We start from the raw sequence: 14,618 nt of genomic DNA, 5'->3' as shown, positions 1-14,618 counted from the left end.
ATTTTGAAGCATTTCAAATTATATTTTGAAATCTAAATATATTTTTCTTGAAAAAACTCTAACAATTGTTTTATTCGTGGCAGGCCAATGGGGTATCGGTACGAAGTTCACATCTGAGTGCTAATGGAGTGATCCACGTCATAGAAGATGTGTTCCCCTCAAGCTCTGGAGGCTACAGCAGCAGTTCTTCGTCTTCTGAATCCTCATCCTCTGAGTCGTCAGAAAGCAATGAAGGAAGTGGCGGTTACGTCACCACATCATCGTCTTCGACCTCCTCATCTAGAGGAGGCACAACCCACTCAACTCGCACTTACCACAGAACGGTTACTTTCGCGGAAGGATTCGATGACGCAAACCCATTATCGACGTTTCCGCAAGGTAGTGAATTATCGAGTAGTGTCCGAGGAAAGCCAGAGATAGTACCTTCTCCTTCTGCCAACCTTCCGACTTACTCTGAGTCGTCCTCTACTGACGATAGAACAGTTACAACTCACGGAGTGTCCGTTGCTGGCACTGACTCAGACGTTAACACTTTCCGGTTGCATGGTAATTCACATCATCTCTCTGGAACTTCTTTTGATACTGTCTCTCATACGAATGCGCATGGTATCCGTAACGAATCTGGTTATAGTTTGCATGATCTAGAACCTGGTTTAGAGAAGTGGGAAAAAACAAGAACAACTCTGAATAGTGGAGTTAGTGGAGCATGGCATGGCAATGGAAATGACCACGACCAATATGATCCTAATGAAATTGAATACGAGGAAGAAGAAAGAAGAGAACTAGAACGTAGGCAGAGAATGGAGATAATTCGCCAAGAAGAAATTGCGCGACAAGAGAAAATTCGCTTAGAAGATGAAAGACGACGGCAAACTGCCGCTGCAGCAGAAGCTGCGAGGGTAAGACAAGAGCAAGAAGAATCTAGGAGACTCGCAGAAGAGAGAAGGCTGGAGGCGGAGAGAGCTAGACAAAGGGAACAAGAGCTACGAATTCAACGAGAAGAAAATGAACGAATTGAAAGGGAAAATAGAGAAAGAGATTTACAAGAAAGAGCCAGAATTGAAGCAATTCGTTTGCAAGAAGAATCGATGAAATTAGAAGATGAACGACGAAGAGAAGATCTCCGGCGACAGGAAGAGATCAGGCTACGAGAAGCTAGACAACGCGAGCTTCGAAGACAGGAAGAATTTGTGAGAGAACAAGAACTTAGACGCCGAGGAGGGACCAGTAGACAAACCGAAAACACTGAGCCAGGTATTTCTCGTCGGAGAGGTGACAGTCAGCCTGAAGAAGAGCCCGGACTGAACACTGTGATTCAATATGGACCTGACCCGTATCAGGAGGGTAGATTTACAGACGAATCGCGCAGGCAACAAGAAGCTCATCGTCGAGTAGAAGAAGAATACCGAAGACGCCAAGGACCTGACTCAACTTACGACCGGGAAAACTCAAGGCGGATATCTTACCGCACACGCCATCAGTGGTCCGCTGCTACAGAGGGTGATTACGGCACCAACCTTGAAATCCCTGAAACCTTGCATGAGCCTGGATTACTAACACGAAACCTTGACCGAGCTACTAACGTTCATGACGGCTTTATAACCAGTGCTCCCTTCAAAAACAGCTCTGTGTCTACTTCAATAAAAGAAACAACGCGTGTTAACACACATAACACCATAGGACCTGTGACTCCTAATGGTACTAGGTATAGCTATGTTGGACGTTCTTTTGGTGATGATATTGTAGGACACAGTAGTAATGCAATACCTTACATTGAGAGGGATGGGGGCACTCCTGGTTCTTATCACAGTTCATCTTCGCATGTACGTAGTGGGAACTTTATAGGTGGCGGCATATCCACTAATGGTCTAACTTCAACTACCACTCGTAAAAGGGTCAATGTAACGAGAACCATTTACTCATATCCAGCTACTGAAATTAACAGGACATTTTCTGGTGACTTTTTGCCTCACAAATTTCCTGGTAGAAGACAAAATAATGGTATGCAATCTACGAGTGACTATCGAAAGTTTGAGAACCAACGTGATCAACCCCAATCTGATTCCCTTTCAGCCTACGCGTTCACAGGAGGAGAGACAGAGTTTGCTGATGGGCGAGAGTTTACCGAGGCAGATTCACCGGGCGCCTCATCCATCAGCGCAAAGAATGCAAGAGCCATCCACCGTCAATGGCGCCGCAAACGACACCAAGTGCCACGAGACCAAAACGGTGCCAAAGTCTTGAAGAAAGGCCTTAAACGGCTTAAGAAAGGCAGACGAGGAATGAGAAAAGCCTTTTTGAAGAAGCAAGCTCTCCGCAGAATGCGTCAGAATATGATAGAAAAGCCGGAAGTGAACTAAATCCTTGACATTGCGATATTCAGAAGATAATCTGAAATAATTCTACTTTGCAGTGTCACATCGAGTAGTGAGTCGATATGAATTGCTCTGCTCGGTTCATCGCAATGCATCTTGAATTATACCTGACTGACCAAGGTCATTTCAGCAATCACTGCCTTTCAGTTTTGTGTTCAAGTGCCCGCTAATTACCGCTGGTTATACTCCTATGTTTAACTGTTGATTTTTTAATTGTCTTTTTTTTACTACTCAGCTCGTATAAAATTATGTTTTTTTTTCAATCAATTCAATATTGCCTTCAAGCTTTCAGGCGTAAGCCATACCCATGATCAATCGAAGAAGATGGAAAAAGTTTGCAAAAAACTTCTAAGGCACATGGTTAAGGGCGTATTTCCGAAACTTTAAATCAGTAGACTTAAGCATCACTAACGGTTTAGACATTTCCTTGAATCAATTGCGAGGTGAACGTAAAATTTTTGCCATATTTTTTCCAAAGTTGCTAACAATTTTGAAAATTTCATGCTAATTTTCTATTATTTATGAAGTTGTGAAAGAGAACACACCACGAGTCATTGTTATTTATCAACGTTTGTGTTTTTGTTACTAGATTATAACTATTCAAACGTAACTTAAATTATACGTTATTGTTCTAAAGCCACTCAATGCTTCTATTATATTACTGCTTATGTGACTAACGTGTGCCGATTTATTTTCCTAAATTCCATACGTATTATTTGAGCTTGTACAAAACTCAGCAAAAATCTCCTGATCTGTAAGAAACTTATACTAAATTTCATCTAATACGTGATGCCTCGTCATCGTTTTGTTTCAAAATTTATATCCAAATTCCATTAATAGCCATAAATATATTAACTAAAATAGCGTATAGGGGTAGTTAATAAATTTATTGCGTGGAATAGAATTTCTGGAAATCTGGAAATACTAGCATATGCTTCATTTGTTCATTGCAATAAATATAATGCACAAATTCTCCTTTTTAAATGCATTCAGTGATCCTTGAACAAAACGTCGCTTCAGTGACATAAAATGGCAGGAATAAAAATAATCATATCGTTCGCTTTATCTCAAATCCTTTTGTAAAACAGTGATTAACAAATTAGCACCATTAAAGTGCGGAGTAATACAATCTACAATTCTTTATATTTCAGCACAAAAATTTGCCCTTTTAACTGGAACCTCGAGACAAGCCTTCCTCATTGTAGAGGCGTGAGCAGGTCAAAATTACAGGTAAATACAAAAATGTTATATTACATTCCTTATAAAAACAATGCACTAAGTATACCAGAAACTGGAATGCTACTCATCAATCATTCCTCGCACCATAATCAAAAGATTGAATTCTTTTACAATGATAAGCATACAGTAGTTGAAAATTGTTTCTAACTCTTAAATATAAATATTCAAAGGAAACATCATCATTATTCACTTAGACGCCAAGCAATTACGATCAAACTTTATGGAAATAGTTTCAAGCATTCAAAATATTTCATGCTGAAAAGAGAGAATAAATTTAAAAATTCAGATTTGCTTGGACTTGTGTTCGTGTACAGCTATGCTACGCCATAGCATGGCTGCAGTTTGAAATGAAGGGAAGTAACGCTACAGCTTCGCCATATAAATGTGCAGAAAAATGGTTGTTTACAGCATTAAAAATATTCGAAGACGGATAAGAAGCATTGTGATTTGAGTTTTTTTAATTGTTATTGCCTATGACTGAAAATCAGCAGGAACTCAGGTTCTAGATCATCGGCAATTAAAAACAGACTTTTAATTAATAACTATACAGAGATGGTATTTTATACTTCAAAATTGTGCGTGTGATGGAAATTCGTCATTAAAAAGTCTCCTTCTTGACTTACAAACAAGAAATATGCATTTCATTCTTACTCTGAAAACAACTAATAATAGCCCCGGCGACTGTGGAGGTATAAATTGCACTGCACCAACACCACTCAGCTACAGCTCCCATACATCGGACGGGGCATCAGCAGCAAACAACGCGGTAAACATCGAAAGTAAGGTAATTCCTGTGTGTCTGTAATGGTTGATGTTACAGTTATATCATTCATATCTGTTTTAATGCTTTATGCGAGTGTGAAATCAGTCCTATGTGTCTTTAATGTTTACTGTGACAGTGAAATTATTCCTGAGAGTGATTAATGCTAGATATAAAAGTGGGTTAATTCAAGCGTGTCTGATATGAAATCATTCCTGAGCGTCTGTAATATTTGAAGAAAGTGGTAGGCGTCACAATACTATCTCATAATTGCACCATTGCACACAATCCGAGTTGAGCAATTTTTAGCTATTTGCATAAAAATATCAAAAGCTCCGCGGTGATTTTGGGATACAGAAAAAATATGCTTTTGAATTAAATTAAACATTTCACATTGTAAGCCTTATTTGAACCCGTCAACATAACATCTTCAACAACAAAGTCCGCAGAGGGCTCATGATCGCAAAAATTGAAACTGAAGTCAAATTTGAACGTAAATAAAGTTTACAAAAATCACCCAAAGTAGAACCAGTAGCACGGCACAAGTTGCGGGTCGTTCTTTTCTCCTTGGGTTTGAGTGCAGCCAGGCAACCCCTGCACACCCTTAGTCCCTTTGTAACCCTGCGGTCCTGGCATCCCTCCAAGAGTTTCACCCGGGAACCCTCGCTCTCCGACATCCCCTCGACACTCGCAAATCTTGTCTCCTGGAATCCCCGGGTCACCCTTGGGACCCGGAGGTCCCGGTGTGCCGGGTCGAAAAGGAAAGTTTTGAGACGACTCGATGCAGCGTCCCATCTGTCCCTCGTATCCCGGCAGACCCCTGCTGCCTTCTGCCCCTGGCTCTCCTTTGGCGCCTTTCGCTCCAACAACCAATCGAGCTGTGCATGAAGTGTGCAAGAGTCCGTTGAAAAAGTTCTTGATGTACGAGACGAAAAAAAGTTTCATTTCTTCAACACAGGAAACATCAAGAAATTTTTTATAATAACTAGCATCAAAAGCATAAATAATTACAAACTAAGAAGATTCTAATAACAATCGACTGCTCTTCTTGACACAGACTATTTGTATTATCGACTTGTTCATCCCCAAAAATGAATGAATGTCTTCAAATATAATCACACTTTATTTTATCCATTCAACGAGCAGTGTTCTTTCTTACTCAAGTATTGGCTCCTGACGGATGCCAAAGTTTGAGCGAGGTCCGCCACTTTGGCCTTCATGTGCTCGAGTGCGACGAGCTGCGACTCGAGGCGGTGAATGCGGAGCAGCAAGTTATCGATACTGAACTGACATCGCTGGGAATGTTAACAATCCTATTATTTATTGCCGTATGTTTCAAATGCTGTTGCAGAAAAAAAATGGAGCAAGAATTTTTAATGTTTGAATGCAAAATTGCTGATAAGCGATATCGGACTTGACTCTCTGAAGAGAGTGTCATCTCTTATCATCAAAATCGACTTTGTTTACTTGTTATTTCATTAGAGTAAAATTTTAAAAGTATATCCTGGGGAATGCATTTATTTTCACAGCGTTTCAGGAGGTGTCAATATTCTTATCTCGCATATATGGAACGAGCGTCAATTATATAATTATCAGTGTCTCAGTCTTGTAAATGGTTAATTGATAGCTGGGTTATTATTTTTGATACAAACTAGAAACGATTTTAGATACTATTTTCACGACCTTCCTTAACAAATTACGTTAATTCATTTCTTATATTTAATTTTAATTGTTTGATTATAACTAATGAAATTGGTTGAAATATTGATAGTTTAAATCGCAAACTCACATAGGTGGACTGGCAGACAAGTCTCTGCGCGATGAGCCCGCGCACGAGGTTAGGGTCGATGGTCAGTTGGCCAGGCCGTCGACTCTGGCAGGTACCGTCAGCGCCGTCCTGACCTGGCACGCCTCGAGGGCCCGGGATGCAGGCGCCCGGCAAACCTGTATTACAAATATATTTTTAATGAAATATTTTTTATGTTTGAATCAATATTTTTTATAAATAGCATATTATATTAATATTTATTGTTATTTTCTTGTGGCACATGAATTGAAGTTGCAGTTGACTTTTAGGAGTCACGAGCGAATGGACCGGTTGTTGTGCTAGATTTCTTGCGTGAAGTTGAAGTCTAATTTTGATTTCAAAATAATTTTGAATGTGTACAGTAAGAAGGATTTGGACCTAATTTGGAGCACAATTAATGCTTGATAGTAACACTATGACAGCCCATCAAACTTACTGCATTATTGCAAAAGGTAAAATAGCTATTGGAATTTATGCATGTTTTCACGGACAGAAATACCTGGTGGGCCAGAGCATCCCATGACCCCGGGTCGGTAGACCGGTCTCCCGGGCAGACCCGGTGGACCGGGTGGTCCCGGGGGTCCAGGAGCCACAGGACCGGATGTAGGGGGAGAGGGAGCTGGGGGACAACCAGGGGCACATGGGAAGTAAGGGGGGCAATAAGGACAAGTTGGAGGGGCTTGTCGCTTGTGAAGTTCCTTGCTGTTAAGGACCACGAGTAACGCGTCGAGAGCATCGAAGGAGTTCGTGGTATAATTTCCGTGACTTGGCCACAAAGCTTTGGTCAACTTTTGGAGGCCCAGGGAGTCGTCCAGAGCTGATCCTCCAGAGCAGGCAAATACAACAGAGCAAATGAAAACCACGTGCCGCATCCTGCACAAAAAATATTTCATTACCAAAATTTCAGATTTAATTACAAATTTACTAAACGAGTTGGTTAGGGCCAAATATATTCGTGACAAGAGCACGAAACAATTTGAGAACACCAATTCCGCCACATAAAACTCAAATTCGTAATTTAATACTAAAAAAATTAAACTTTGTGTTTCACCCGTTTTGGTAGTTTGTGATGAAAATTAGATTTAAATTTTCTCTCACGACTCTTCATTAAAGCTGATTTAAAGGAGGCTGCGAAGAAAGAATTAAATTTAGGCAATAATGCAAGGTCAAGTGAATTTGAAAATTTTTTAATGTTTCGTAATGCATCGGTACAAATTATTAAATCGCATCATGTCTCGTAAAGAAAGATCAAATTGTAAGGAATTTTCTAGCATAGAAATATCCGTGTTCATTGGTATTTAATAAATCGTATGATAGCTTTGATTTCAGATGGCATTACCTCAAACAAAGAAAGAGTCTGTTCAAGCATACTCACTTAGGAATGAAAAAGAAGCCAAATGTTAGAGGCAAAGCAAATTAAGAAGCCTTTCCACTCTCGCGAAGCACCGACTTCAGGCTTCCGTATTCTGGAAAGATTCCCTCCACCACCGAATCCAGCGCACTAGTCTCTTGCTGGGACTTGCCACGTCTCTTCACCAACTACTCTTCACCTCGCACTCTCCACATGTTAGTCAACCAACCCACTCTACTCTGCACAACCTGCACCACACTTGAATGCGGACGATCGCTCTGCTCACAGTCGTACCACTGAGAAGCTCTGTTCAGTTCAGCTCTGCCGTCGTCTTGCGTTGCTTAGTTCGGGCCTTGAAAAACAAAGGCGCTAGTGGTTATTTACCATTAGTGTTATAGTTATTATTCTATCAGTTATTTTTGTTACAATGTTTATTTACAGTTAAGAACACAACAAGCATTGAGCCCCTTTTTCAGTGATTTATGGTCGTTTTGCGTTTCAACACCTCAACCGAATCTATTTCTATTTTTTATCACTTTTTGTTAGTCGTACGTCTATTAACATTGAATGTTTTTATTTATGCTTTCACCTCTTCTTAATTATTTTAAAGTCACTTATTACAAGGATAAAGAAATTTTCTCAGCTGTAATCATTTACATAAATTCATATATAAATTATGTAAGAATTAATTATCTGACACGAAAAATTCCCGCGTGAAATGAAGGGCGTCTGGAGTATAATTAAACTTTTCAAACACTAATGAACTCATGGGAAGTTGAAACGAAGTGATCTAGGCTGACGAAACAAACGAAATAACTAGAGGGAACGCCAGGCTCGGTATAGACTATTGAGGGACAACGGCTGACTGTTCAGAGAGACGGGCGCGCTGACCGTGCCATGACAAGACGTGGTCACTTCAGGGTGTGTTTCATCGTGGCAACATACGGTTAACAAACGCAAGGGAATTGCAAGTAGTTTTGATTTCTAAATTGTAATTGTCGTCAGACTTTATGGATTACTGCTCTTCTCCATGTTTTCGATTATGTTTCGACGTCTAATCATCTCACGAAGCCTACTGACTTGAATACTAATTGCAAAAATTCGTATTAGTTGCGAACTAAATTTTAGTGAGCACTTAGTTAACTGATTGGAGAAACTGTTTTTTCTATTGTATTAAAGTGAAGGTAATAATATTGTGACATATTTCGTGCCAATCTAGACTGTGAATCGCTCATGCATTTCAAAAGACCTCGTGTATGGCCTCGTACAGCATTCATCGGACAGTGCCCGATGAATGCCACCTCTGTGCGCCGCCCTCAGTTGGTGCGCTGAGGCAGCGCAGGTCGAAGACGGCACTCCGGTGCTACGCTGTAGCTCACAAGTGAGACTTCTTCCGTGTCTTGATGTCCCGAGTTGCGCTTGTCGATGTGAATTGTTTGAAGCGAACAAGCGAGTTTGATGGAACTTGGGAAACAAGCGAGTTTGATGGACTTGGAACATCAATAACTGTTTTTTTTCCTACTCGGTTATTGACGCAGGTTTGTGAATGAAAGCAATTGGAATAAGTTGCACAGTGAATTCAACAGCTTTTCTGCAAAAACAAACATAAAAAATGTTAAATTTTTTATTTTTTCCAGCACTTTTTGCAATACATCAGCCGTTGTGGATAGACTTTTTGTGATTTGTTCGAACGCTGCCTTTTTATAGAATATCATTATGTTATTTCATTCATAATATGCTTGCCATGAATTTCAGTCATTCATTATGACTTCATCAACGTAATGCAGCAATTTTTTTGCAGGAATATGACTCGTCTCAGCATGTCCTTCTTAGTAGGATCTTCACTGCTCCTGATGTCTGCAGGGTTAGCGGTTTCATTAAACCATGAAAACTACACAAAATTTCCTGCTGGAGTTTTAGTTTCATCGATCAAGAAGCGTGAAGTTGAGCTGACCGAGCCTTGCTCGATCCCAGCCGATGCTGACCCCAGTGACTCGTACCCCGACTACCCAGAGTGTCGCGACGGCAGCTGTCCGCCGTGCAGACCTCGCGGTCAGTCCAAACCCCAAGGGCGAGCCAAGACTCGCGTGCAGCCTCAGCCTCCTCCTCGGCGACCTCAAGTCCAGCCTCAACCTTCACGAGCTAACCCTGCAGGAGCCACGCGGCCTAATCTCAGGTAGGTAAACTAATTTATTTTTTAATACAATCAAAAGACATACTATGGGAGTTTTTATATAAAGATTCTCAAACTTGTCGCTTTGGAATTAAATAATATAGTTTTTAAAGTTTGAAGCAAAACAGTTGTTTGGTCGTAACTGCAATGTTTATATTAATACAACAACAATTTTTTTCCTGTTGTAATTTTTTGATAAATAAAAATGCATTTTAACTCGTCTACAAGCATTAATGTCACTCGATTGCCTGAATCGAATTTTCTCTAAAAATTTAGAGCAAAGAAAATGCCACAAAAATTCATGTAATCTCTTCAGAAAATATTTTTAGATACATGATGAATTTTTGTAGAATTTTCATTGCCTTTAAATTTCTGGTATTCCAACTCTAAATAGTTGCGATAAAAAATTCACCAATTCTCATTAGTTAATTTTTGTAGAATTTTCATTGCCATTAAATTTCTGGTATTCCAACTCCAAAAAGTTGCAACTTACAAACATCCATTATATAAAAGAAGCAACATTCATTTCATAGCAAGTGATTTGCACTCTAAACATGGAATTATAATTTGTTTGTTTGGTTTCCAGATGCCTCGTCCATCCCCAACCCGACCCCGTCCCAGAGTGCCTCCGCGCTCCGCTGCCGCCCCCCATCCTGCCTCCCTCCATTTGCCCCACGCGTCCTGGCACAAACCAACCTATTGACCAGAACTTAATTCTTGATATCATTCGAAAGCAAGAACAATGTCAGGTAAAATAATACTCTTATATTTCAAAATTATGCCAAAAAAACTATTCATTTATGATTTGGAAAAAGGAATCTCCCATTAAAGTACTGGCACAAACTAACCTATTCATCAGGACCTAATTCTCGACATCATATTCAAGGACAATGTTAGGTAAAAGGTACTGTTGCATTTTATAATTGTGCCAAATGAACAGAATCATTTGTGATATCGATAAGAGAATCTCCTATTAAATTTATCATTCCGATAATATTAGAATCATTAGTGTTGTTAATTCAGCACTCAAATAAATTCTAACATTTAGATCATGCTCTGTTGTCACTATAGCTGTCATAGCCTGAATACCACGAATTATTTATCTGCTTATAAAATCGTTGCATCATGAATAAAATGTTTGTAGGCAGTTCAGATCAATGCATAATGTCCCGAACTTTTATCATGCATTAAAACTATGACGGTTTAACCACGTTGGACTGTTTCTCTCAGTGCATGTAAATGAATAGACACTTTTTAACCTGAGTCATGGGTGAAACCAATGACTCATTGAGACAACCTTCAAATCCAAAAATTATTTTTTGATGGAGTTTTGCACCGTTCTTTATGAATAAAATATCACCAATTTTGTGACAACCCGTATATGCAAACAGAAAAATGAGTGAGGCTTTTCCAAATAACGTTGCATTTATTATGCTTATGCTTTTAATTTTGGGTCATCGTGACCCAGTTTGGACCCACAAAAAGGCATATCAGGGCAACGTGCGTTTTCGGTTCGCACTGCGGGTACATAAAAGGGTCACTATTTGGACATTTAGACCCATTAATTTTCCTGGTACCATCAGGCAGGAGGCGCGCAGTGCAGCGATAGCGTCCAAGAGCTGCTGCTGCGGCTGGCGCTGCTGGAGGAGCGTCTCAGGACCGTCGACGAGGCCGAGACCAAACTCGAGATTCACACGAGATTGCTGGCGCAGATGTCCAACAGGCTTGACGGTCCGTCTGGCCCTATATTGTTTATTGGTATAATTACCAATTGACTAGAATAATAGGAGGATTTCTTAGATACTGCGTTCTGATTCGCACTTCATTTTGATTGTTAATAAATTGCGAGATGAGGTTTATTAATATTAGGGAATGCTCCTTGATTATAAGAAAAATTACATGATCCGACATTAATGGCTCTATGCCGGCCCTATGAATTGAATCATTCACGATTCAGGGAAGCGTTACATTATTTCAAGCCATAGGAAATCTGTTACACTGCGGGCACTGAACACACTCCATGTGCGGACTCCTTTTGCGTTACTTGCATATCAGAAATGCGAAAGTGTTGCAACCTTTAGGTGATTCTTTGGCCGGATTTCATAAAGCCATAATTTAGACAGCAGAATTTTCTGAACTTTTTTTACATGCACCTTGTTCGGCGTACTTCTTACTCTGGCAAGTTAAAAACAACACCGTGTATCTTATTAATGAAAATGTGCTTCACATATTTTATGACGCTAAGCATTTTCCCGCTTTTTGATAAGCATGAATTTTTGACAGGCGGGCAATTCGGGAATCCAGGACCTCCAGGACCCGATGGGCCGCAGGGCCTGCGAGGAGGCCGAGGCGAAAGAGGGCTACCGGGCCGGTGCACTAACATCGGCAACGTAAACTTGGTTCGAGGCCCACAAGGATACCCTGGGCCACCGGGTGACCCTGGCCCCCGTGGGGACAAAGTTTGCAATTGCAACGGTGAAAAAGGGAGTCCTGGCTTCCCCGGCTACACCTACACAGGGAGTGAAGGACCTAGAGGTCCTAAAGGGGCCAAAGGAGCTCAAGGGAGATCATCTGTGCCTCCAGCGTCCTCCGTAGAACTAAGTCTTGTATGAGCTCGCTTGCTAGCCAACACTTGTCTTATGCGCGTATATCATGTCTGCTTAAATTGCAAGTTCACCAAGAATTTAACAATGGTATTTTACTTGCAAGAAGATATTCTGAGCAAATAAAATTCCAGCAGAATTCATCTTATCTATATCGAAAAATAAAATCAATAAAATTTTACTTTGCGTTCTCAATTCTGTTAAATTCGCGGTGAACATGCGATTCAATCAGACTTATGATAAATTCCATCACAACGTAATACAATAAATTGAACTATGAGTTCACGCCCAAAAAATTAACTGGGTATACACGTTTGCGAATATTTCATCGGGATCGATTACATATAAATTTTTGGCCACAATTACCTGAGTGACGACAACAGAATAAATGATTTGACTAATCGACTATTGATAGGAGTTATTGAACATGCTGTCTCTTCAGAACATGCTGTTTCTCTTGAAGCAATTTTATGAATAATATTTTTTGGAACTATTGCTTAAATCTAAATGTAGAGTCGGATTATCAGGCAAATTTTCAAATGAAATCCATAAATAAGACGAGCGTTATGAATTCTTTATGAAATGTAAAAATTCTTATTATTTTTGGACTCTGTTACATACGATGTAGACGATAAAAATGTCCCTCCTAGTTTTACTCTCTGGCTATTACCTAACTTCAACAACTGAATAACTTTCCGCTTTTGGCAACGGTCGTATTGCAAAATTTCTAGAGTATCATTGTCTTGATGAATTAGATTAAAAGATGATTCTTAGCGACGCTGCCACAAAAACATTTCGATGCTAATTATTAACTCAACAAAATAAGGGTTTTGTCGAATAAAAATAACTGAAAATTGTGTATGTACACAGAGGCTAGATTCAATATTAAGAAAAAGCATTGACGACTTATTCCTTTCATAACCTTTGATAGCGGTTTAGACACGACCTGCAGGCCGTCCCTGAGCTGCAGGTCGTCCCTGAGCTGCAGGTACCTCCCCCAGCACCCACTGCAGCACACCTCCCCCAGCACCCACTGCAGCATACCTCCCCCAGCACCCACTGCAGACATTATAAAGTTGCATGAAAAATTTAGGCTTCAATTCGTCCCGTCTCTACGAGTGCGAAATATACCTATCAAATATTCTCCCTAAACTCAATCAAACTTTTTTGTAACCCCTTTATGATGAATTTAAACCTTTTAATGCGAAATGCTGATTTATTGCCACTATTTTGGTCATTTTTGACACTTTTAGAATAACAACTGAAACAAATTCTGAAGATATCAACGATGATTAGCTTTTGGTTGAATGCGTAAGTCATGCACTATTTTTCATGCCACGGCGAAACGTAAATTATATGTTTTTGGCAAGCTCAACATTTCGAATTCGAAAGGAATATGATTAAATGTCTAATAATAATTCTAAATACATATGTATAAATAAAATGCGATACGTCCCGCTTAATGAATTTTAATTCGGTTGGTGAAAGTTGAAGCTTATACAATATACAGGAAATGTTCTATTGAAGGTTATGCAAAATTGAAATCATTCCATCTTAGCTTTCATTAACTGTTTTGACATATAAGTACGTTAAAGAATGTCCAATGGCAAGTTTAAGCCCTTACTAAGACATATTGAAATTGCTCCAGAATCTCTCATCCATCCCCCGCAGAGCTGTGCGCAGCTCTTGCATTTTGGTGCAGTTGAAAACTTTTTGCCTCCTTAAAGGACCGAAATGCACGCAAGTTTTCTCAATCCTCGTCAGTGATTGGTTAATTTCAGAACATCGTCGTAGCTGCATAGGCTCGTCTGAAGGCCCCGATTGGTTGACTTGTGATGACGTCACTGCAGCCTCGTTTCAACCAGAGAGCTGAAAAAGAATAGTTTTATTACAACCAGAACCTAATTGATTGAATGAGTACTGCATTGAGTTCATGAAAATTGTATTACTCTTTGAAAATATTTGCGCAACAAGCCAGGAGAAAAATGAAGGTAAGTCTTCAAAAAAATTGATTTTCATTGGGTGATGAATTGTTGCTTTCGGTGCACGAAAATCTTTTTGTTTCGATCTTTGAAAAAATTATAACAGTTTTTTAAGAATAAATTTTGATTATTTGCAGATGCACGAACATGTATCAACTTCAAAACTCTGGATAAATGCAAGCAAATATTGAAAGAAAAGATCTTGAATGATAGGCGCAATGCTACATTGGTTACGTAAAAATCTAAATGCATTTAAAAGGGGGGGATGGAATTCTTGCAAGTTTTCTAAGGTTAGATTTTGATTAGTTAACAAAATGCTGTTTTGGGG

The 14,618-nt window shown here is 39.7% G+C and overlaps 3 protein-coding genes across 5 annotated transcripts in view; 2 read left to right on the top strand and 1 right to left on the bottom strand.

Moving 5' to 3' along the window:
* The window catches only part of LOC108677189 (transforming growth factor-beta-induced protein ig-h3), a 30,633-nt gene extending 27,200 nt beyond the window's left edge, over window positions 1-3,433 (top strand). Inside the window, exons 14-15 of one of the 3 annotated variants that reach the window (XM_018165365.2) lie at window positions 84-378; window positions 2,074-3,433. In XM_018165365.2, the coding sequence (XP_018020854.1) occupies window positions 84-378; window positions 2,074-2,360 (582 nt within the window). In that variant the 3' untranslated portion in view covers window positions 2,361-3,433. Of the gene's footprint in view, window positions 1-83 lie in introns of all 3 variants that reach the window. The other 2 variants (XM_018165364.2, XM_018165363.2) reach the window with 2 other exon arrangements.
* On the bottom strand, window positions 3,424-8,018 carry LOC108677190 (collagen alpha-1(XIII) chain). Its single transcript, XM_018165366.2, has 5 exons — window positions 7,557-8,018; window positions 6,681-7,054; window positions 6,164-6,318; window positions 5,534-5,669; window positions 3,424-5,252 (listed from the first exon to the last, which is right to left on the bottom strand). The coding sequence occupies exons 2-5, from the start codon at window positions 7,051-7,053 to the stop codon at window positions 4,888-4,890; spliced, it is 1,029 nt and encodes a 342-aa protein (XP_018020855.1). The 5' UTR covers window position 7,054; window positions 7,557-8,018; the 3' UTR covers window positions 3,424-4,887.
* Window positions 8,019-8,463: 445 nt separating this feature from the next.
* Window positions 8,464-13,213, top strand: LOC108677177 (collagen alpha-1(VIII) chain). Its single transcript, XM_018165344.2, has 5 exons — window positions 8,464-9,070; window positions 9,334-9,708; window positions 10,292-10,454; window positions 11,289-11,436; window positions 11,989-13,213. The coding sequence occupies exons 2-5, from the start codon at window positions 9,338-9,340 to the stop codon at window positions 12,315-12,317; spliced, it is 1,011 nt and encodes a 336-aa protein (XP_018020833.1). The 5' UTR covers window positions 8,464-9,070; window positions 9,334-9,337; the 3' UTR covers window positions 12,318-13,213.
* Window positions 13,214-14,618: the final 1,405 nt, after the last annotated feature.

Source organism: Hyalella azteca, unplaced genomic scaffold (genome assembly GCF_000764305.2).
Source record: "Hyalella azteca isolate HAZT.00-mixed unplaced genomic scaffold, Hazt_2.0.2 contig6587, whole genome shotgun sequence".
Classification (NCBI taxonomy): domain Eukaryota; kingdom Metazoa; phylum Arthropoda; class Malacostraca; order Amphipoda; family Hyalellidae; genus Hyalella; species Hyalella azteca.
This window is presented reverse-complemented; position numbering and strand designations above follow the sequence as displayed.

Coding starts and splice junctions, on each gene's coding strand:
- LOC108677190 (XM_018165366.2), bottom strand. CDS start 7,053: ATGCGGCACGTGGTTTTCATTTGCTCTGTTGTATTTGCCTGCTCTGGA. Junction 6,319..6,680: donor GGGATGCTCTGGCCCACCAG/GTATTTCTGTCC, acceptor TTTGTAATACAG/GTTTGCCGGGCGCCTGCATC. Junction 5,670..6,163: donor TTGTCTGCCAGTCCACCTAT/GTGAGTTTGCGA, acceptor TAACATTCCCAG/CGATGTCAGTTCAGTATCGA.
- LOC108677177 (XM_018165344.2), top strand. CDS start 9,338: ATGACTCGTCTCAGCATGTCCTTCTTAGTAGGATCTTCACTGCTCCTG. Junction 9,709..10,291: donor GCCACGCGGCCTAATCTCAG/GTAGGTAAACTA, acceptor TTTGGTTTCCAG/ATGCCTCGTCCATCCCCAAC. Junction 11,437..11,988: donor GATGTCCAACAGGCTTGACG/GTCCGTCTGGCC, acceptor AATTTTTGACAG/GCGGGCAATTCGGGAATCCA.